Below are 25,174 nucleotides of genomic sequence, written 5' to 3'. Positions count from 1 at the left end.
ACAGTGTCTCTTTTTAATTGTTTTTCATTTGATTAAGAATACTTTGCCTATTTTATTTTTAATGCATTTAATACATAAAACACTAATATTCATATGCGGTGGTGTTTTCAGCTTGAGAATAAGTTATTTCACCTTAGAATTGAGTCAACAAATGACAGTGATGGGAGAGTCCTGCTAAGGTCAATTTGTACAAGGGATGGTAGAATCTCCTGGGAGAGGGTGGAGAGAGGTGATATGCCCAAGTCCAAGGACAATGGGTAGACTATCAGAGGGAAGCTCATGTTCTGGCGCCATTCCCCCTTAGTCCCATCTCCAGGCTCTACAGAAAGAGAGAATTTTAATAAAGAATATAAACTTTTCTTGATTATTCCCTTATTGGTAAGTTACTTAAAATTTTCCGTTATGCATACAACTCTTGTTTGTTTAGAACAGACTCCTAGAATTGGTTTCAAAGGTTATGAAGACAAGTATATGCGACAGCAAGGTATTTGGCCAAGTCTTCTATCTAATGATAGACTGACTGTTTTCCCTTGATATTTTATTGTAAATGTTTTCAAACATTCAGCAAAGTTCAAATAGTTATACCATGAACACCCATGTGCCCATCGTCTAGATTTTATCATTATAATTTACTGTACTAGTTTTATCACATATTTATTCATTTATCCATCTCTCTATCCATCTATCATTTCATCTTACTCTTTGATGCATTTCAAATAAAATTGTAGACATCAGTACACCTCCCCCTAAATACTTCAATAAGCCTATCAGTTACATGAGTTTAGTATTTGTTTATAACTCTTTTTTTATGCAAAAAAAGACACAAAGGCTATATGATTACCTCTATATAACATTCTCAAAATGGCAAAACTACAATGATAGAGAACACATCAGTAGTTTCTAGAGGGTTGGGGTGAATGAATAGGATTTATTACAAAGGGACATGAGGGAACTTTTTGGAATGATAGAAATATTCTATATCTTGATGGTGGTGGTGTATACAACTGTATACATTGGTCAAATCTCATAGAACTATACACCTACAAAAGGTGAATTTTACAGTTTGTAAAAAACCTGACTTAAAAAAATAATAAATCAATAAAGCAAATATTCTACCTACTACACAGTTTATGAAATAAAACATTCCATTGCCTTTGAAAACCTTGTGTGTCCCTCCTTAATCCTATTTCTCTATCTCCTCACTCATATAATACTGTTCTGAAAAAGAAAATCATTTTAAAAACCTTTTATTCCAGCTATGTGATTTTCTAAATGATATGTTTTGTATATATTTGGTCTTTATATAAATGAGATCATGCAATAATTATTCTTCTTTGACTTGTTAATTTCACCCAACATTATGTTTGTGTGATTCTCCTATATTAGCGCTTACAACTATTTATCTATTTTTTATGTCTGTATAGCATTACATGGTACGAAAATACCACAATTTATCATTTATTTTCTGTTTGAAGGTATTTTGCTTCTGTGATCGCTCTTGTACACATATCCTGGTGCACAGAATTTCTCTCTGGTCTCTAATTAGGAATGGAATTTGTGTGTCTTCAGATGTAAAGGATAAAACAAAATTGTTTTCTAAAGTGCCTGTATGGTCTTACCATCAGTGTATAAGAATTTTTGTTGCTCTATATTCTCATTAAAACTTGCTATTATCTCATTTCTTCATTTAGACCAATATAGTGAGTATGAAATGATATCTTCAGTGTGATCTTAGTTTGCATTTACTAGGTTATAATCAAGGCTGAGTTCTTTTTCCTGGATTCACTGGCCATTTGTGTTTCCTCTTCTGTGAAATCCCTGTTCACGTGTTTTGCCTACTTTCTATTGGCTCCCTTGTATTTTTCTTATTAGTTGCAGAAGTTTTTGACATATTCTGGATACTCCAGAATAGCTATATGTGCTGCAAATCTCGTCTAATTTATAGCTGTTTTCACTTAAAAATTGTTGTCCTATGATGAGTGGAGGTTTCAAATTTTAATGTAGGCAAATTTCTCAGTCTTTTTTTTTAAATGGTTAATGCTTTGGGGTGCTTTTTAAAGAATGGTTGAGCTCCTAGAAGATCATAAAGATATTCCATTGACTATTCTTAAGGTTTTATGTTTTTACTCTTCAATATAAGTATCTCATCCACCTGAAATTAATTTTAATGCATGGAGTGAGAAAGATATTTTGTGTCATTTTTTTCTCTGTGGACACCCGATTGCCCCAGCATTGTTTATTAAAAGGCTTGTCCTTTTCCTACTGCTTTGTTAGCTACTCATGTCATATATCAAATTTCCTCATGTTATTTCCCTAATAAAAGAATTGGTTCATTCTCTAATTTTGCTCAAATATGACATAGTCTTAATAACTTAATTACTTTAAAATATGTTATGACACCATATAGGGTAGGCAGGAGCAGCTTAGTGAGACAATAAGAGAGTCATATAGTAGATGGTAGCAGATTTTAGCTAAAATTAGAGTCTAGAGCTGAGGACTGGATTTACAAGAATGAGTGTGACTTGGACATGGAACCTCAGACTCATCCACTGCATGAGAGATATGAGGCACATTGTAAGATGGATGGTAAGCATCTGAAGGTGAAAATATGCCCACTAACTCTTTTCCAATTGACTAGTATCTTATAGGTGGAGGTATCTATGATTGACCATGAAAAAGAGCTGAAAAAGCCTGGCACCAACATCAGAGTATGTCTTGATGGCAGAGACAGTCACAGGGATGTATGATGTGGCAGCAGTTGCTTTTCAAAGCATTTGGAAGAAAAGCGGATGAAATATTTTATGGAAAATTGCTAAAACCACATGATGAGGTTTGAATTCCAGCTCTTCTATATTTTAGAGGTAAAATATCAGTCAAGTTACTAAATCTCTCTGAGACATACTTTCTTCCTCTGCAAAGTGGGGCAAACTATGGCATAGAGTTACTGAAAGGATTAAGTAAGATGATGTACCAAAACACTGTCAATATAAGTGATGACTATTTTATTATTATTATTAGTAGTAGTAGTAGTAGTAATAGTAGTAGTAGTAGTAGTAGTTGATCCCCTAACAAGTACTGTAAGCATGCTATTTTATTTAAATATCAGACCAACCCTATGTGGTCAGAGATATTGTTTTTATTTCACAGATGAGGAAACTGAAGCCCAGAGGAGTTCAGCATCTCGTCCTAAGTCACACATTAATAATTGGAAAAGTGAGTCTGACTATATACCATGTCACGCTTTTCATATTGCACGAGGCTTCCCTGGCAAAGTACAAGGAATTAGAGGTCCTACTGCTAAAGAAATGCAAGGTCTCTATTATGGTGCACACTCACTGTTTGAACAGGAAGTAGGACACTGAGGGAGAGCTAGACAACTTGTTCACATTCTCTGTTCATTAATCTCATCACTAAGACCCTCAAATTCTAAGTCCCTGGCCTAAAAATTCAGAGTAGGGGATGACATCTTTGGGGACTTTGTGGTCTCTCCTAACACAACCCAGTTCTTCTATTGCCACTTCCAGAATCATTATGGGACCCCTAAGATGCAATCTCAGTGGCCCTCACTAACAAATTCCTAAGGAAAAAGCATTGCATTCCTGAGGACTCATTAGGAAACTGAGTTTGGAGAAGTCTTCTTTCCTTTGCCTCCTTTCTTGCATCCTCTCATCCCCAGGTCAAGACGAGCCTAGGGGTCAGCCACTCTCTGCTCAAAGCCCTTCTTTGGGCCAGGAATCTGGGGAAGCAACACACTCAGTCTATACTCTGATCAAGTCCCAGCTCCACCTTAGCTCCATAGGTGACTTTGGGAAGATGAATAAACTCTCTGGACTGCACTGTCCTGGTGAGATAAATGGGATTAATAACACCCCCTAGTAACCCTCATGGAACTAATACGAGAGGTAGAGGAAGGAGTTGGATGTGAGGCCTTTTTGAGAAAATCAAAAGCATCATAAAGTTGTGAAGCATCATTATTGGGTTCATAAAAGGCTTGGGTTGTTTATCGGTCTGTGGTTCCCCAAACCCCCAACGCTTCCTGGGAGGTTTAATTTTTGAGGTCTCTAGGTGATGGCACTGCAGTGGATAGCACCTCACAACAGAGATGATCTCATCTCTCTTAAACTCATTTTCTTATATATGGCCCTCCCTTGCTTTCTTGGACTAGGGCCTGCACAGCGCTGCAACCTCTTTCCTTCCCTTCACCCAAAACTTCTCTGGCTTTTGTACCTGTAACATGGTGAGTAACCTCCAGGATCTCTCTGCTGCTTCTTAGTAATAAAGAAGGAACTTGATTGTTACCAAGTGAGTGAAACCTTCTATTTCACACAGGGCTCAGTAGAAAGAGAGTCTTGCTCAGGGTAATGCATCAAATCAAAGAAAGAGCTGGGACTCTCCCATGCCAGGCCACTTTACCAATGCTTCACATTCTTGGATGAAGACTGCTTTCTGTTTTTATCAGAGTTGAGTATCTAACCTTCCTTTACCTGGAGGCAGGTATGGAGAGAAGAGATAATGTGGAGGAAGGGATAGAAAGTATCCACAATAGGAAAAAAAAACTAAGCATGTTATGATGCAATTTTTATAAAATAACACATATATACATAAAGGGATGATCAACAAAATGCTAATGGTAGCTATTTCAAGACAATGGGATTTCTGATGACCTTTATTTTCTTTATATTATAATGTATTATACAATAATTTGCATGTGTTAAAAACAAAAAAATCTAAGAAAAGTTGCATAAAGTATGGACTTTCTTTAATAATAATATATGAATATATTGATATATTGTTAATATATTGTTGCCATTCTTATATATTAATTATATAATTATATATTATGTATAATATTGGTAATTATATATTATTAATAATATATTAATATAACAATATATTGGTAATGATATAATATATAATAGATCAGTATTGGTTCATTAATGGTAAAAAATTTACTATATTAATGAAAGATGTTAATAATAGAAGAAAATAGATATGAGGTATATGAGTATTCTCTGTACCATCTTTGCAATTATTCTGTAAATGTAAAACTATTCTAAGCAATAAAATTTTTTTTAAAGAAAAAAAATTCAACCTTTCTATTGGACCCATTCCTCAAGTAGCAACCTTGGGCTAGACCCCGACATCAGAGGGCCTTATTGAGTTTTCACTATCAGATGCACGAAAGGTTTAGTTGGAATGTCAGAGCATAGAGCCATGAACACTCAGCAAAGGAAGCCTGGGGCTCATTCTGACACCTGACTGATAATCTAGAAGAACCTCCTCAGTTAAGGTCACCATAGTGATCTTGTTTAAGGTGGACTTCTTAGATGATGATAGATTGGTGGTCATCCTAGATTCTTGGTAGTGATAAGTAAGCTTCACTTCTGGCATCTCTGAGGGGTGTACTTTTCTTGCCTAGACTTATTTATTCATAGGGGCTGCCCTTCCTAGTCACCAAATTCCTTTGAACTATTTTCAAGAAAAGACATGTGTCAGCGGATGAATTGTTTTAACTACTGTCTTAACTGTCCCCAGTAACCTATCTGGACGAAGGGAGTAGAGATTCCTACAGATTCCAGCAGAACTTCTAGGCCTTTTACTCAAACTTACACCTCCCTCAAATCATATCACTCTTTCATTGTCTTGCATAAATTCTAACTCACCCAGAAAATGTTTCACAACTCCTGTAGCCTAATCTGATACCTCCTTTCACTGAAAACTTATTGATTTATGGTCTTTGTTGGCTAAGTTCATTCACTTGTTCTAAAAATATTAAGCGCCTACTGTACAGTATGATATTGGTATTGAGAATCACCAAGAGTGAGTCAGGTATAAATCTGTCTTGAAGCCACTTAGAGTGGTTAGAGGAGTAGTGGGGTACTCCATTGAGAAATGACCATGCAAGAGGTTAGCAGGGATAAGTACTATGAAATCTAAAATTTAAGTGCTGCAGGAATTAGTGGAGTCTGTGATGGAGAAGCATCAGGAAAACTTTTACAGAATAGAAACATTTTATTTTTATTTTATTTTTGTTAAATTTATTGGGGTGACATTGCTTAATAAAATTATATAGGTTTCAAGTGTACAATTCAATAATATATCATCTGTATATTGCATTGTGTGTTCACCATCCAAAGTCAAATCTCTTGTCACCATATATTTTAGTTGAGTCGTAAAGCAGGGGTCCCCAATCTTTTTGGCACCAGGGACCACTCTTGTCACCATATATTTTAGTTGAGGCATAAAGCAGGGGTCCCCAATCTTTTTGGCACCAGGGACCGCTCCTATGAGAATGCCTGGTGATCTCAGGTGGAACTGAGGTGGTGATGCTAGCACTGGGAAGTGGCTGCAAATACAGATGAAGCTTCATTCCCTCACCCATTGCTCGCCTCCTGCTGTGGGGCCCAGTTACTAACAGGCTACAGACTGCTACCAGTCTGTGTCCCAAGGGCTGGAGACCCCTGTTGTAAAGAATTTGGGCATCTGGAATTAGTGAGAGGACATTACAGATAAACAGTTTGAATAAAGATAGGGAAGTAAGAAATCAAAGAATGTGAAAACTTATAACTCAAGTTAAAGTGGACTTGAGAGGGTAATTGGAAGGTAGTTTAAATTATTCTTTAATTATTTAATATATGTGGGGAGTTGTTTTGCTCCCATTGATATCTCAATTCACATATTAATTATTGAATGAGTCTAAGTCTATAATTAGTCCCAGAGGGTGGTGACACAACAGGAATCATGAATTTCAGAGTTTTTAGGGACATCAGGAGGCACAGCATTAAATTTCTCACATAGAATCTTCTATGCATCATCCCCTAAAATTGACACTCAGATAACATGGGAATCTAATTTGGATTCCGGTATTGACGCTTCCATCAACTATGCCTGCGTGTCTGAAGCTGCTGTCTTACGTGCAAATATAAAATCAGCTTTATAGTAAAGAGGATGTCAGCAGGGTCTAGAGAGTCAGTTGCTGGCCAAGGGAACAGGGAATGGAAGAAGAAAGTCAGTGGCCATTGGGGTGGTTTCAAGGGACTGTCCAGACAGGACAAGATGACATTCATGACAAGAACTTTGCAAGATATCCTAAACTTGTATAATTTTTCTATATTTGTCATTATTTTTATGCACTATCTATAATTATCAGAAAAACTCTTAACACGAGAAGGACCCAGGTTCTTATTTTGAGAGAATAACAAGAAAGAGTGATGATTATAATGGTGGAGGGGAAGTTGCAGAAAGAGGCTGGGGGGAGGGGGAAGCTGTAGCCTGCCATCAACTAGTTGAAGACCATGAGATACAGCATTGAAGAGGCATGGAAAGCAGGCTGGTTTCCTTTGGGCAAAATGGGAACTCTTTACGAAAAATGGAAAGCAGAGGGCTGGGAGACAAACTATTGGTGCCTGAGAAGCACCTTTAGAAACTGCACTCATGAAAGACCTGTGGTTCTGTGATATTTGATGACAGATTTGGAAAAACTGAATAAGGCAGTTCTATCAGAGGAAAGGCTGTCACAGGATAGGTCAGGGAGGAGAGCCACACAGTGAATGGAGAAGCAGATGAAGTGAGGCAGGTGCTATTTGTAACCATGACCTACTTATCCAAAGAGCCTGCTTGTTCACAAGCTACTTATGACAGGTCCGTAAGCAAGAGACTGTGAGGTTTGCAAGGCACAGATACAAAGGATAGGGAATAGGTTTTCGGTCAGAAGAGTCGTCCAGAGTGGCTCCAGAGAGAACTGCAGAAGGACATGGATATTTTCATCCCCTGGTGGGTATCAGGAAGCACCCCTTGGGGACTTGGTTGGAAGAAGACATCTTGGACTGGTCAGGACAGTGAACACATTTCAGATATCCCTATACAAATCCTTTCTCCGATGGCCTCATAGTTCTCTGATGGCCTCATAGTTCTTTGGGGGTTAGCAAGCATACAAAGGGATGACCCACCAACAGGTACTTTAAAAAAATTTAAAAACCAAACTTTTTGTATATATTTAGTATTCAGTCTAATCCATCAATTTCAACCCCAAAATGCTGCACCATAGTTTCCTCATCAGTAAAATGAGAGAGTAGATACTCTCCAAGATGTCAACCATCTTGGGTCCTTCTTTGACTCAATGACGAAAGAGAGTATACTGAATATACTGCTATATGCACTGATAAGGCCACGATGTGGGTAGGAGTTATAGTCAAAATATTTAACAAGCACCAGACTGGTTCTCTGTACCAATGGATAATGGCTGAATATTACCCACGGGGAATGTAGGCCTCCCACCGTGACTCAGGGTTTATGTTATTGATGGGAAACTGACATTGTGTCTTGGATTTAAACTATTTCTCAATACTTAGAAATTTATCTTCATTATTCATATACATAAATACAGTTGCAGAAATCATAGCTTTTAATTATTATCATCTATGATGTTTTTAATTATACTTTAAAAAAACACTAAATATTTCCATGCACCAATAATGTAACCAAGCTACTATATTTAAAAAAAAAAATCAAAAAGACAGAAAAAAAGTCAAAAAAATTGGTTTACTAAGTAGAAGATAAATGTAATCTTAAAACATCCACGTTCTGCTAAAACATGCATACAAAGAATAAAACAGACTAAAAGCTTCAACGGGTGGATACCACATAAATTAATTTGGGCAAAAACTGGTAAGCAAGTTGGCTCTTTTGTTATAAGTAAATTTAAGAAAGTACAATGGAACAAATACTATTTCTTCATAGAGCAGTGAGGCAAATTAGGATCCACGTAGCACTCTAAACCTTTATTTAATCTGCTGAGTAGAAGCACCTTGAACTTGATGGAAACATGACAGAGAGGAGGAGCCATTGGGCTACTATTGCTGGCCTTTAAAGTCCTCTGTAATCGGGAAAAAACAGAACATTGAAAAATATATTTATTATTATAAAGTTAATCTGATTCATTGTATCATTTAAAAGGAAAAGAAAAGTGGGGGAAAAAAAGAATGAAAAATCTCCCATGTTTCTATCAGTCGGTGAAACTTAGTAATGTTTATTTTGGGTCATTTTTCCAGGAATCTGCATTTATAATTTAGGTTTAATTTACTTCCTGCTTTACTTTTAATATTATAGTATAAAATTTCACCTTACGATTGGAATTTTTAGGTTTTATAGCTGATTATTGTTGGCATGTAAGGAATCTATTGGCTTATTTATAATTAATTTTTTAATCTAACTTGTTAATATTTTAATAATTTGAAGAGTCGTCCAGTTTTTATTTTTCCTCACTTGGGTTGTCTATTTAGACAGTTATTGTTTCCAAATTACTCTTTTCCTTCTCATTTCTATTATTTAAGTATTTTATTTCTCTGTCTAAAATTTTTAGAATAATGAGAAATACTTGAAGTAACAAGTATTTCTGATTTTAATAGAAATATCATTACTAACTTCACCATTATGAATAATAGAGATTTGCAGTGGATAGCCCTGTCACCTCAAGTGGTGTACTTCCATTTCAAGAAACAAGAAGTTTTTCTTTTTTTCTCTCTCTATATTGGGAATATATGTAAACATTTAGGAATTGTTTTTTAGAAAATTTTCCTCTTTTAAAGCCAATTAATATGCTATAATATAAAAGTAGATTTACTTTGTTTTTATATTTGTTTATTTATTTGCTTATTTATTTATTTATTTATTTAATTTTTTATGGTGACATTGGTTAATGAAATCCAGTAAGTTTCAGCTGTACATTTTAACAGTAAGGCATATATATATTTACATTGTGTGTTCACTTCCTATAATTAGATTTCTTTCTGTCACCACATATTGACCCCTTTTACCCAGTCTACTTCCCTCCTCCAACCTCCCCCTCACCCTATGGTAACCACTAGTGTATAGTCAATGCTCATGAGGCTCTGTTTGTTTGTCCTGTTCATTTGTTGCTTTTAGGTTTATATCCCACATATAAGTGATATCATGTGGTTTTTGACTTTTTCTGTCTGGCTTATTTCGCTTAGCATGATTATCTTGAGGTCTATTCATGTGTCGCAAATGGCAGTATTTCATCTCTTATTATGGCTGAGTAATATTCCATTGTATATAAGTACCACAGCTTTCTTTAAAAAAAAAAAAAGTAGTTTAACTAATATTAAATCGTCCTCTCCTTCTTACAAAATCTATTATATAATGATGGATTTCATTTATTGTACTTAAGATTTTTGCATACACATTACCAATGAGGGTAGTATAAAATAATTCCTTTTTTGTTGTTGTTACATTTTAATATTAAGATTTGCAAACTTGAAAAAATAAATTGGAAGGCTTTCATTTTTTCTAAGCTAAGGAAATTTATGTTACATAATAATTATATTTACATTGATAGTTTAAAATAATTTGTATAAGTATATGAAATCTTACCATTTGCAATGACATGGATAGACCTAAAGGTTATCATGTTGAGTGAAATAAGTCAGAGAAAGATAAATACCATATGATTTCACTTATATGCAGAATCTAAGAAAAAAAGAACAAATTAATCAAAAACAGACTCATAAATATAGTGGACAATCTGGTGACAGAGGAGAGGGAGTTTGGGGGACTGGGAGAATGGGGTGAGGGGTTACAGCAGTACAAATTAGTAGTTGATCGATAGTCTATATTGGGAATATATGTAAAATGAGTCAATATATCTTTATGGAATAACTAAATGGGGATGGGGAGCATGGAATAGGGAATGCAGTTAGCATTAATATACTGGCTAGGTAGAGAGACAGAGGAGAGAAAGAGCAATTAGGGGGATCGCTTTATGAACTATATAAATGTCAAACCAATGTACTGTATACTTGAAACTAATAAAATAATAATATTGATTCTAGGGAACAAAAGAAGAAAGAATTTATATACTTCTCACAAGGAGGTGGGGGAAGTCCAATGTAGTTGTGTCATCAAGCAACTCACCTAGTAGCTGGGTAAGGACTGAGGTGAAGACAAAATTAATGAGTGAGGCGTGGCCTGAGGGGTGGGAAAATAACCACTAGGACACTTGGGAATTTACCCTGGGGCTTGGCATATGAAAATGAGTCAATATATCTTTATGGACTAACTAAATGGGGAAGACTGGTCCCTTCCACTATGGGTATCTACTTACAGGGACCTGCGGAGCCAGAATTTGGGACCAATGGAACAGCCGTTACTGAGTTCATCCTGCTGGGCTTGGTAGAGACACCAGGGCTGCGACCAGTTGTCTTTGTACTCTTTCTTTTTGCCTACCTGGTCACAGTTGGGGGCAACCTCAGCATCCTGGCCGCCATCTTGGTGGAGCCCAAACTCCACACGCCCATGTACTTCTTCCTGGGGAACCTATCAGTGCTCGACGTTGGGTGCATCACTGTCACTATTCCCTCAATGTTGAGTCGTCTCTTGTCTCAAAAGCGTACAGTTCCCTATGGAGCCTGCCTCACACAGCTTTTCTTCTTCCATCAGTTGGCTGGTGTGGACTGCTTCCTGTTGACAGCCATGGCCTATGACCGATTCCTGGCCATCTGCCGGCCCCTCACGTATAGCACCCGCATGAGCCAGATGGTCCAGAGAATATTGGTGGCTGTATCCTGGGCTTGTGCCTTCACCAATGCACTGACCCACACTGTAGCCATATCTACGCTCAACTTCTGTGGTCCCAATGTGATCAATCACTTCTACTGTGACCTCCCACAGCTCTTTCAGCTCTCCTGCTCCAGCACCCAACTCAATGAACTGCTCCTCTTTTGTCTGAGTATCCTCATGGCAGGTGTACCTGTGATTCTTATTGTTACCTCCTACATACATGTGGCAGCTGCTGTCTTGAGAATACGCTCTGCAGAGGGCAGGAAGAAAGCCTTCTCCACATGTAGCTCCCACCTCACAGTGGTGGGCATCTTCTATGGGACTGGTGTCTTCAGTTACATGCGTCTGGGCTCAGTGGAGGCTTCGGACAAGGATAAGGGGATTGGCACTCTTAATACTGTGATCAGCCCCATGCTGAACCCACTCATCTACAGCCTCCGGAACCCTGATGTGCAGGGCGCCTTGCAACGGGTGCTCACAGGGAAGCGAGCCCTTGCATGAAGAGCGTCTGTGGAAGGTAGAACCACAGCAAGTGAGCAAAATGGCTTTTTTTTTTTTTTTTTAGGAAATGAGACTTCTTATTCCCCAAGGAGGCTTTCCCTATTATTAGGTGTGCAAGCTCTGTAGACCTGAACCCTTGGCTGGTCGCCACTTTGTCTTAGCTACCCTTTTCACTCCATATAAAGGTAGAACCTGGGAAGCTCTGTATCTTGGTCCTACCGGCATGTTTATTTTTTGCGTGAATTCTCAAAAATATACCAGCAAAAATTCTCTCAAACTGAAATATGGAAAGTCACAGCCTGGTGCCAAGTATTAGCACATCCTCCTGCCAGGCTTCCTCTGAAACAGCTCCTCCAACCTGCTTTAACATGGATCGCACACAAGGATACCGATCTAGTACAGTATAATTTGATACACTGATTTCCAGTACCTTGTCTACATCGGAAGATTCTAGAGTATTTAATAATGGAGAGTTTATATTGCCTTTGGAATCTCTTATTTTTTTCCTAAATATCCATTGATTTTTAAATTTTCATTAGAAATTATGTTTATAAAAATGAAAATAAAACAAAATTTTACCAGTGGAAAATTAAAGTCAAAACCTTCACCCTCTCTGTTCCCATTCTTAATAATTAATTTTCTAGAAAAAAAAAACACTGTTAAGAATTTAGTGCTTACCCTTCTAGTTTTTTGTATGTATATAAACATGTTTATAAATTTTCATATCAATATTAACATGCTTATGTATATTTCACATCAACAAGGGGCATGTTATGACATATGTTTGGTTTACACAGATTTTTTTAACCTGTCAAATACCCAAAAACTTACCTTATCCATTTTAATGACACCTAGTGTTAATTTATGCATTAATTATAATTTAATTAACCATATTCCTTTTGATGCAGTTTAGATTGTTTCTAGATTTACTGCAATTATGATTAATGTAAACAATATTCATTAGAGATGTGTTTCTATTATCTTGAAAGCATTTCCATAAGATAAGTTTTAATTAGTAAGGTTCCGGAGTTGAATAAAATAAAAATATGGATTTTTGATATATATATTTCCCTCTTAGTCTACAAAAAAATTTATTATTCCAAAGGTGAATAAAACTGTTTGTCCCCACATCTTGTTAAAAGTGGCTATTATAAATAAATTCTTCTAATTTTGACAATATAATGATTGAAAAGTACCAGTTATTATTTTAATATGCATTTCTTTGATGTTCACATGAGGTTGAATATATTTTCAAATGTTTATTATCCATGAAGTGGACTGAATTGTGTCCCACCCAAATTCATATGTTGAACCCTTAATCCCTAATATGACTGTATGTGGAGATAGGATTTTTAGGAAATAATTAAGGTTAAATAATATTAATTAGGAAATAATAATGGGGTATTTTGGGAAGTAATTAAAGTTAAATTAGGACCCGGATCTGATAGGACAGTGGCATTATAAGAGAGGAAGAGACTGAGAGAGAACTCTTCCTCTCTTCCACCCATGTGAGGACACAGTGGGAAAGTGGCCATCTACAAGCAAGGAAAATAGCTCTTGCCAGAACCTCACCATACTAGTACCCTGATCTAGTTTTCAAAATTGTAAAAAAATAAATTTCTGTTGTATAAACCCTCAGTCTATGGTATTTTGTTATAAAGGCCTGAGCTGACTAATATAATCCATTAATATTTTCTCATTAGGAATTATTTTTTCCCAAGTTTATTGAGGAATAATTGACAAAGATAATTGTATATATTTAAAGTGTACAATGTGATTATTTGATATACATTGTGGAATGATTACTAAGATCAAGATAATTAACACATTCATTACTTTACATAGTCAACTCTTTTTCATTTGTGATGAAAACACTTAAGATTTACTCTCAGCAAATTTTAAGTATACAATACCATATTATTAACTATAGTCATTATGCTATGCATTAGACTCTCAGAACTTATTCATCTTATAACTGAAAGTTTGTACTCTTTGACCTACATTTTTCCATTTTCCCTTTTTCCCCAGTCCCTGGCAACCATCATTCTACGATTTCTATGACATTGGTTTTTTTTTTTTTTTAAAAAAGATTCCACACACAAAAGATACCACACAGAGTATGTCTTTCTGTCTCGCTTATTTCATTCAACATAATGCCATCAAATTTCACCCATGTTGTCATAGTGGCAGGAATTCCTTCTTTTTTATGGCTGAATAATATTCTTTTATATATATATATATATGTATATATATATATACATATATATATATATATAAAAGAATTGCGTGAAGAGCATTTTGTTTATATATACCTACCACATCTGTCAGAGAACATTTAGGTTATTTCCATATCTTGCCTATTGTGAATAATGCTGCAGTGAACATAGGATTGCAAATATCCCCTTGAGATAGTGATTTCATTTTCTTCAGATATATAACCAGAAGCCAGATTATTGAATCATATGGTAGTTCTACTTGTAATTTTCCGAGTAACCTCCATACTGTTCTCCATAGTGTCCCTACCAATTTACATTCCCACCAATAGTGCAAGAGAGTTCCCTTTTCTCCACATCCTCACCAACCTGCTATCTTTTATCTTTTTTGATAATAGCCATGTTAACACCAGTGAGGTAATGTCTCACTGTGGTTTTGATTTGCATTTCTCTGATAATTAGTGATGTTGAGCACCTTTTCATAAACCTATTGGCAATTTGCATGTCTTCTTTGGAAAAATGTCTATTTGGGGTCTTTTGCTCTTTTTAAAAATTGGATTATTTACTTATTTTTTCTTTTGTATGATGTTGTGTGAGTTCTTTATATTTTTTAGGTCTTAACTCCTTATCAGATATATAATTTGCAAATATTTTCTCACATTCAGTAGGTTGCCTATTTGATTTATTGATTGCTTCTTTTGCTGTACAGAAGTTTTTTAGTCTGATGTGGCTAAAGTCAATAGTGGCAAAGACTACAGGGGGTCTTTGGTGGCCCAATCTGTGGAAGCCCTGCAGGTAGCAGTGGTGGCTAGAGTTATTGGGTTCCTTAGTGGCAAAGGTTGCTGGTGTCCTCTTGTTTTTCTAATTTGCCCATGGGGGAAGTTCCAGCCAAAAGGATACCTCTTTTACCAGGTCTGGTGTGCTGACACTCAGAATGGCAGCAGAGTCAGAATCCTGGGGCCAGGTCCACATGGAACTACCACAGTGCCTGGGTTCTGGGGCACAGTGCACTCGTGGTGGTGATAGTACTGGGGTCACTTTTATAAGGGCACTAATACCATTCATGAGGTTTCCACCCTTATGTCTAATCACCTACCAAAGGCCCAACCTCTTAATACCATCACATTGGAGATTAGGATTTCAACATTTGAATTTGCCCAGGATGGAGGGGACACAAACATTCAGTCCATAGTAGTGTCACTACATGTTCAATACAACTTTAAACTGGGTTCAAGGATTAAAGATCTTTGACTACCAAGATGATGTGTACCTAGGTTGAAAATCCATATGAAGGCTGGTTTGCATTGATCTTTCTATTCTTGCATTAATACAATACTGGAGTAGTTGTTTTGCTCTTTTACCTAAGAATTATTTTAAAAAGTGTATTTAATTTCCTTATGATGTTATTGATGTTTAAGCTTCTGCTATCATTTATAATTTTTATGTATAATACTTTTATAGTTTTAGATTTAGAAAAATGTTACTGAATGATGAAACGCCTTAACATTTATATATTATATCCTTAAGCCAATGATGCAAGCCTAACACTGGAGGGTCAGCTCTCCATATGACCACCAAGTCAAGGTCATAATTCTTTGCAGTGAGAGTAAGTAGCAGATATAATAGGAGAACAAAAGATTTACACTGGAGCTAGCAGCTGGAAGTTGATCTCAGTGCTATGGACTGTGCTATTACGGTAGAGCAGAGGCCATTATTACCAAGAGTTGAATGCCTTAGATTCATTCCTAGAGCATAGTCCATGGTATATTTGAAACAATATTTGTCACAAACAACAGAAGCTAAAAGTATATTGTTTGGGGGAGAAGGGTTAATTGGAAGGGAGTGGGAAAGTAAGTCATATAGTGTAATCGTTGAGATCATGTACTTTGGAATCAGATGAATGCAAGTTTGAATTCCAACTCCTCAAGGTTCTAACTATGTGGACTTAGACAAATTACTGAATCACTCTGAACCTCATTTTATTTATCTGAACAATAGGTATAAAAAAGGTATCTACCTCATGGAATTATTGCAAGGCTTGATTGGGATTTAGTGTGTATAAAGCTCATGATATGGTGTCACATGTATAACAAGCACATGATAAATGTTATCGACTATTATTATGTTAATGACAATATTGGTGATCTCCTACTAGGAACTTTGTGTATTACTTCATTAATTCCCCCAGCAACCTGAGAGGGGATATTACTGTCATTCTACAAATAACAAAGTCGGAGTCCAAAGGGGTTCAGTAGTTGCTGATAACTGGAAGAGCAGGTCAATTATTTATCTACAAAGTCCATCAGGTTTCCCAAAGAGAGTAGTCTATCACATGGGTCTGGAGAATAATTAATTGAGGAGGACACAAGAGCTTAAGGGCAGCACCATACAGCCTCTCCAATTTCTTCTTTCTCTCTATCTCTGTCATTGTACTGTCATCTTCTAAAGGTATGGACCAGAAACTTATGGTAGGGGGCAACCCCTGAGGGGGCATCCCCTGTTCCCTCCTGGCACAGCACAGTGCCTCTGCCATCTCTTAGAATCATTATGGGACTCCCAAGACACAGTCTCTATGGCCATCACTAACAAGGCCCAATGTGAGTATGGACTTGGTTCCTGAAGATCCATTAAGAATTTCAAGTTGGAAAGGGCTTCTCCAGCTTTTGCCTCCTTTCTTGTGTCGCTTCCTCATTCCCAGGTTTAGGAGTTATCTTGTCTCTGCCCCCAGGTCCCACTTGGACCTGACATCTGGGAGAACAAAACCCTCAGTCTAGGGACCAGATTTCATCCTGGCTCCACCTCTAGTCCCCTGGGTGACTTTGGGAAAACAAACAGCTCTTCTATATCCCATGTGTTAAATGGAGTTATTATGGTAACTGCCCTGTCCCCACAGATTAATATGGGGGATAGAGATAATATTTAGAAAAATTCTAAATCATCACAGAAGTACGAGGCACCACTGCTTTAACACTGCGGTATTTATTAGTGCTTGTATTATCTACTTGTCCTTAGCTCTCCCCACATCCTCCTCCCCCTTCTTGGTCTAATTTTGAGGTCTCATGAGGGATAACACTATGTCAGAGAAGTTCCCTGTCAGAGATGGTCTTGGCCTCTCTCGATCTCATATATATAGTCCCTTACTTGTCCCTGGAGTAGCTGAATGAGCTGTATAGATTCTCACCTACTTTCCATCCTTTTCCATGAAATCTCACTGGTTTCTGTGTCAACACAGGTGAGTTCTTTTTTCATGGTCCTCCCTCTGCTCCCATGTGATGAGGAAGGGACTTTAGTTCTTACTGAGTAAGTAAAAACTCTTGGTTTTACAGATGCAACAACCAAGGTCTCAAAAGCAAAAGTAAGAGACTTGCTCAGGAGGACATATCAGAAAAGTGGAAGAGCTGGGGTCTATAACCCAGAGATTGGGGTTCCTCCTCCAGGCATCTACCAATTCCCTCTTTGTACATGAAAGTTCGCTTTTCTATTCTCTTAGGGGTGAGTGGGATGAGATTCAGTGTTCAACTTACCATGCTCAGAACCCAGTCCTTATTGGGCAGCCCTGTCCAGATCCCTAAGACCAAACCTTTTGGAACATCAGATCAGGGAGCAGTAACAGCATATGAGAGAAGCCTCATATGGCCCCCAAGAGTGGGGCTCTAGAAGGGCCTCCTCATCAATGATCACTCCTAGGGTATCATGAACACTGAAGTCCTGGATGGATAGTCCAGTGGACAATCCAGAATTAGGAGTTCTTATATAAGCTTCGTCCTTTGTTGACTGAAGACTAGATAGCAGATATTATGGGAGCATATTATTCTGGCTCATGACTTGTTTATTTAGGATTATTTCTTCTGATTATAGAATATGTGGAAGTTTATATAAAAAGCTGTGTGTCAATGTGTGGATTGCTACAACTGCTTGTCTTATCTAGACAAATGGAGAAGTCATCTCTACAGCAGTAATCTTGTGCCTTTCATGTGACTCTTTACCTCCTCCAAATCACATTAATTCTTCCAAGTCTAGCACAAACTCCCTTTGTCCAGAAACCCTTTCCTCACTACTGTAGTCCACAACAAAGTCCTCTTTGTCAGAAAACCTGGTTGTCAACCAATGCATTTATTCATTTATTTATGAAAATACATATAACTAAAATGAGTTTATGCATATAGTTCCTAAAGTTGAATCAGACATGAATCTTATCTTTAAATAGGACTGGAGGAACTACACTAAATTACTAAATGATTATGCCAGAAGGTGCAATAGTAAGTGGCATGTAAAAAGGGCAGTGAGAATGTTGAAGATGCAAATATCACTTTTAAACAGGCACAGATCAGGGAGGTATTTCTGGAAGAAGTAGCTTTTGAGCAGAGTCTTCAAGACTTTGACTATATGATGTTGGAAGAAGGATAGTCTATATAGAGGAAATAACATAAGCAAAGGTGGGAATATAGGAAGTCACAGTGTTTGCAATCTGATGACATGGTTTAAAATAAAAAGGGAAACCAGAGGGGCAGCTGCTGACTGTGACCATGGTCCACCCAAGGGACTCATTTGAACTTCAGCTACGGCAGTCTGCAAGGCAAAACTTTGGGATCTACGAAGGCACAACAATAGCAAGTGTGGGAGTGGGTCTTTGAGTCCTAAGAATAGTCAGAATAATTTGAGAGAGAATTACAGGAGAATTATAGGGTCCTTGAGATGCCTTGGGTTTAGCGTCAAATGTATGCTAACATCATAAAAATTATTGGGGTGCTTAAATTTTTTTCTCCGTTGCAGGAAAGTTTATGTATACTTGGTTTATTAAAGTTTAAACAAAATTTCAACAGCTTTATGAGTCTAGAGATTGCTACTAGAGTAATTATTTCTTTGACAATATTTTTGTTTTACTTTTTCCCCTGTTTCTGTTTTATTGAGATTTTTAGATTGTTCTTAAATATTTTTTATTTATATTTTCCTTTAATTGTGCATATTTTATTGAATTTTTCTATTTAATTAATATATAGTTACAGGGAATTTTCTCTTAAAAATTTTTTCCTGTGTATCTCTGGCCATAACCTTTCTAACTTGTAATTGTTTGTATTTACTCATTTTTTTTCTTGTTTATACTGTCTCAGATGTCGGTCTATTTGATTATGTAAATGGATTTATTTTTCTTTTGTCTTTCTAATTTATCATTCATTCATTCATTCTGTTACTCTGTCTTCCACCCTTGCAATCCTCTTCCCCAGAGAAGACAAATATTCCAGATTCTTGAGTAACCTTCTGGATATCTTTTTACAAGCAAAAAATATATATGTTATGTTATGTTATGTTATGTTATGTTATGTTATGTTATGTTATGTTATGTTATGTTATGTTATATTATAATGTTATATTATACTATACTATGTTATATATGTGTGCATGTGCGTGTATGTGTGTGTATACTTTCCCTCATTTTTAATGCAAACGAAGCATACTATATTCATCCTACAAGTTGTATTTTACATTTAATAATATAGCTTTGATATTTTTCAAATCAGCACGGATAGAGCTGTTTCCTAAGCTGCATAGTATTCCTTTGTAAGGATATACTATAATGAATTTAGTCAGCCCTCTAATAATAAACAGGTTATTTTTAATTATTTGCTATTACAAATAATGCTGCAATAAATAACATCACACATGTCACTTTTTACATGTGACCATATGTCTGTTAGATAAGTTCCCAGGGTGTAAAAAATGTATTTGTAATTTTGAAAAATATTGCCAAATTGCCCTTTTTCCTTTTCACTTCTACCTTACAACTGTCCTTCGAATGCCCCTTATGGTCAACCCTAACCTGGAACCATACAGAGGATGAAATTTGGAAAATGTAGTCCCAGCTTAGCTAATTTGTTGGAATTTTTGAATTTTAATAGATTAATCAATTTTGGTTAAAGTTTTTCTATATTTTAAAGCCGTCCTCACACTATTTGAATTCTCCAATTTTTCCCCCAAATTTTATGGTTTAATTTTTATATTTAAATATTTGACCCATTTAGAAATTATTTTTTCAAAATAATGTGAGGTATGTATATAACTTATGTTTTTCCCAGATAGCTATGTTATTGCCTCTATTAATAGTATTTTAACAATTTTTCTTTAAATTGGATTGTGATTAAATATTATTGTTTGTGTTATTTATTCTTTCAAGATTTGCTGAATTTCTGGTTGATATATGCTCTTTTTAGAGGGTAAATGTTTCCTGGGTACAAGTTTTCATATCAGTTTTACCTCTTATTCCCTTTCACCATTTTCACTCATCCCTCAACCCCCGCCCCTCTGGCAACCAACAGTTTGTTCTCTGCATCTGTTAATTGTTGAATTAATATAGATTATATACAACAAAAACATTCTTCAAAAATGAATGAAATTTTGTATTAAATTTATCAGGGTGACATTGGTTAATCAAATTATATAGGTTTCAAGTGTGCAATTCAATAATACATCATATGTATATTGCATTGTGTGCTCAGAACCCAAAGTTAAATTTCCTTCTGTCACCATATATTTGACCCCCTTTTCCCTTATCTACTCCCTCTTTCCCTCTGGTAACCACTAAACTGCTATCTGTGTCCATGAGTCTCTGTTTCTTAGTCTTGTTCATTTGTTGCTTTCAGTTTTATATCCCACGTATAAGTATAATCATATGGTTCTCAACTTTTTCTGTTTGACTTATTTCACGTTGCATGATAATCTCAGAATCCATTCATGTTGTCATAAATGGCAGTATTTCATCTTTTCTTATGGCTGAGTAATACTCCATTGTATATATGTACCACACCTTTATCCACCTTTGTTGGAATTTTTGAATTTTAATAGATTAATCAATTTTGGTTAAAGTTTTTCTATATTTTAAAGCCGTCCTCACACTATTCGAATTCTCCAATTGGTTGCCAGTGGATTTCTCCAAAGTTGGTTGCCAGTGGATCACAGAAGGTAACAGTGCCATACTATGCACCCTACTTCCATTATTGCAAAGAAGAGCTTTTGATTTTGTTCCTTAGCGAGTGCCCTTTTCCTATGGAGAATTATACTTGTCTAGCTTTTTTTATGGCCATAGATTTTCTCTCTCTGCCACTCTCCTATTTGATCTCCACTATTCTTGAAGCCTTCTCGCTTAGTTTGTAGATTAGTGTTTTGGATGTTTACTAGTTTCTTTGAAGATAGAATTTGTATTTTTATTCCTGTTTTGCTTGTCTTGGGAAAGAATGAGTTTTGAGAAGAGAAAATTCCAGATTTACTCTGCCATATTCAAACCAGGAATACATGTTCAACTTATTTGTTTTCTGAAGAGTTTTGTCCTTCATAATCTCTACAAATAGATTCTTTCAGCTAAGACAGGGAGGGAGGTCCAGAGTGGCAGTGTCACTTGTCCATGCACCTGAGAATGAAGTAAAGCTATTGAGGTAAATGTACTGGGAGAGTTAATAAGTGTGGTGTGTCCTGGGGAGTGGGAAAGTCCTTACTTGGAGAGGGGGATCTTAGCAAAAAGCTCAGCACGTAGAAAAAAGTCTATTTCTTCTTTTTTAATAAATATATTGAGAGGAATGTTTCTTTTTCTTTCTTTTTTTTTTTTTTTGCAGGAACTAATGTCGCAAAAATCTGGGGCCAATGGAACAGCAGTTACTGAGTTCATCCTGCTGGGTTTGGTAGAGACACCAGGGCTGCGACCAGTTGCCTTTATACTCTTCCTTTTTGCTTACCTGGTCACAGTTGGGGGCAACCTCAGCATCCTGGCCGCCATCTTGGTGGAGCCCAAACTCCACACCCCCATGTACTTCTTCCTTGGGAACCTATCAGTGCTCGACGTTGGGTGCATCACTGTCACTATTCCCTCAATGTTGAGTCGTCTCTTGTCCCAAAAGCATACAGTTCCCTATGGAGCCTGCCTCACACAGCTTTTCTTCTTCCATCTCTTGGTTGGGGTGGACTGCTTTCTGTTGACAGCCATGGCCTATGACCGATTCCTGGCCATCTGCCGGCCCCTCACGTATAGCACCCGCATGAGCCAGATGGTCCAGAGAATATTGGTGGCTGTATCCTGGGCTTGTGCCTTCACCAATGCACTGACCCACACTGTAGCCATATCCACGCTCAACTTCTGTGGTCCCAATGTGATCAATCACTTCTACTGTGACCTCCCACAGCTCTTTCAGCTCTCCTGCTCCAGCATCCAACTCAATGAGCTGCTGCTCTTTGCTGTAGGTTTCATAATGGCAGGTACCCCTGTGACTCTCATTATCACGTCCTATGCCCATGTAGCAGCTGCAGTTCTAGGAATCCACTCAGCGGCAGGCAGGAAGAAAGCCTTCTCCACATGTGGCTCCCATCTCACTGTGGTTGTCATATTCTATGGTTCAGGTATCTTTAACTACATGCGACTAGGTTCAGCCCAGCTTTCAGATAAGGATAAAGCTGTTGGAATTTTTAACACTGTCGTTAACCCCATGCTGAATCCAATCATCTATAGCCTCCGGAACCCTGATGTGCAGGGCGCCCTCTGGCGGATGCTCACAGGGAGGCGGTCACTGACTTGATAAGGTTGGAGCGTCACTTTCTCCTTTTCTTTTTTTGGACTAAAGGAGAAATCCTCTGGAGCCAATAACTAGGACAAACATCCAGAACTGCTTGTATCTCCCTGAGCATGAGGATTTTTTGTAAGGGATAACAGTTATTGTTTCCCAAAGAAGCTCTGCTCAATGATAGTCAAAGGGCATGTAAATTAATGCTAGGTCAGTCCCCTTGGCAAATTACAGCCTCAGTCATCATGGGCTCCCCTTTCTCGGTAGAAGTGAAACCTAGGAAGCCCTGCATGCTTACAGGTTCATGTCCCACGTGAACCTGTAGCAGCTGCAGTTGGTTATAGCTTAGGTCCCACCCCCTCTTCCCTAACCCTGCTGCAGGGGGTCATCTGAGTCCCTCAAGTTCGAGTATGGTTGGTCTGTTTATAAAACATAGGCCTAGAGATCAGGATTATTTTATTTCTCCTATCAGGTTACTATAAGCCTAAAAAAGCAGCTCATCTCTTCCTATCACACAAAGATGCTATGGGATATAGAGGAGACAGATAGAGAGCTGTATGGTCCTGTATTCTCTAGTAACTCAGGAGAACATGATCCCTGTGTGCAAAAATTTAAAACTCCATTAACACATATGATAAATTTTATAATATAAAATTCAATTCTCCTCATCTATCTCTCCTCAAATCTTTTGAAAAGATAAGCATTTATAATTTAAATGTTATTTCAACATTTAAAAAAAATCAGAATACTCAATATGAAATTCCTTTCTAAATTCTCACTCAGTCCCCAAATCAACTAGCTATGACAATCCATATCTGTAAATACAAGTCTGTTGTATTCGGTGATGCCTTACCCTAAAGTTCTCTTATCAGTAGGAAAACATGTCTCTAACCTAGAACAATATCTCATCTTGTTTTCTGCTTATCAGCCTTTAGTTCAGTAATCATTTAGCTGAATTTTCCTTCTGATCTCACTTTTACGACTAATCACCCATTCCTGGCATCTCTACTGTGCCACAGAGGTTTCCCAATTAATTTCCCTAAAACTTCCTATGGCTTGACTTCTCCATGGTATTTTATGGGAATGAAGGGATTGAAAAGGTGGGATAGGATGGAGGTGAAGAGAAAGAACATGATAGAAGCAAAACAAGATTGGAGGTGGGGAGTTTGTGGGGAAAAATGAAAATAAAAGATGAGGAATAGGGGCAAATAGATTGCAAGCAAAAGGAGTTGAGTAGAAAAGATAAAGGTATTGGAGAAGACCAAATAGGGTAGAGATTGAATGGAGAGATTGGATAAAATGCCTTAAAACTTGTAAAAGATCAGAGGAAGGAAGTTGGGGTAACATAATTAGTAGGTTAGGGATTGGAGGTGTGAATTTCTTATTTTGTACTGTCCATCAATAACCAGTTCTGGCAGGCCTAATGCCATCAATGTAGTTCATTCTCTCTACCAAGAATAAAATAACTTTTAAGTTTTAACAAAAGTGCTAAAAAGCGCACAGGGGACTCATTTTCTGCTTCTCTAAATGGAAGGTCCTCCTAGAATGTCAGGGAGGTTTATCAGACGAGAAAAGAGAAGAAAAAGAGTGCTGGTATTTTATCCACCTATATCTTTAAAATGTCGTCAGAGTTTATGACTAACTCTCCAACTTAATAGTTTACTCCCTGCCTTTTGGGCCTTGCCTGCCAATACTGTCAAAGACTTGGGGAAAAGATAGCTCTTTTCCGATCCTTTTTTAGTCACCAAACTTCAAAGATGCAAAGAGTGAGTTTCCTCCAAGGAAACTGTCAAGGAAAACCTGCAACATGGTTCTCGCTTCATCACTTCCACTCAATCCACAATGTTCCTGACCTCGAGAAAATTCTATACCTTTTCTGGGCCTATATTTGATAGAGGCACAAGGTTATCAACATGATTCTTCCACCTCTAATGTTCTCTAGTCTACTAGTCTGAATGAACAGAAAGACTGTCTCACTCTTTTGACCCTGAAGAGTTACCACATCTCCTGCCTTTACTTCTTCTACCCACCAGCATTTAACCCTGTAACAAAACAGAGCTTTTTGTTTACTTTTTAAAAATCCCTGGCCTTTTTGCCATATGAACACTCATCTAAAACCACAAGGGAGGATTTTGTGTGGCATCATCACTGGGGTGAAATAGATCAATGGGTTCAGCATCATAAAGAATGACCAAGGACACTGATTTCCAGCACTTTGTCCACCTTCTAGGATCATAGTTTCTTAAACAGTTTAGAGATTGTTCACTTTCCTTTGGAATTTATCTCTTTTTAAATTTCCAAACTGGAAATTTCTTGCTACATAAATATTTTATCATGCAT

General features: G+C 37.0%; 2 protein-coding genes across 2 annotated transcripts; both read left to right on the top strand.

The window, feature by feature from the left end:
- Positions 1-11,106: 11,106 nt before the first annotated feature.
- LOC120621189 (olfactory receptor 3A1-like) lies at positions 11,107-12,078 on the top strand. The gene has a single exon (XM_039886544.1). It carries the CDS (start codon positions 11,107-11,109, stop codon positions 12,076-12,078), a length of 972 nt encoding a protein of 323 aa, XP_039742478.1.
- A 9,817-nt stretch (positions 12,079-21,895) lies between these two features.
- LOC120621174 (olfactory receptor 3A1) lies at positions 21,896-22,849 on the top strand. Its single transcript, XM_039886531.1, has one exon. The coding sequence runs from the start codon at positions 21,902-21,904 to the stop codon at positions 22,847-22,849; it is 948 nt and encodes a 315-aa protein (XP_039742465.1). The 5' UTR covers positions 21,896-21,901.
- The last annotated feature ends 2,325 nt before the right edge of the window (positions 22,850-25,174 follow it).

The sequence above is a fragment of the Pteropus medius genome, unplaced genomic scaffold, assembly GCF_902729225.1.
Source record: "Pteropus medius unplaced genomic scaffold, Ma_sr-lr_union100, whole genome shotgun sequence".
NCBI lineage: Eukaryota > Metazoa > Chordata > Mammalia > Chiroptera > Pteropodidae > Pteropus > Pteropus medius.
The sequence above is the reverse complement of the archived record's forward strand: the minus strand, read 5'-3'. Positions and strand labels throughout refer to the sequence as shown.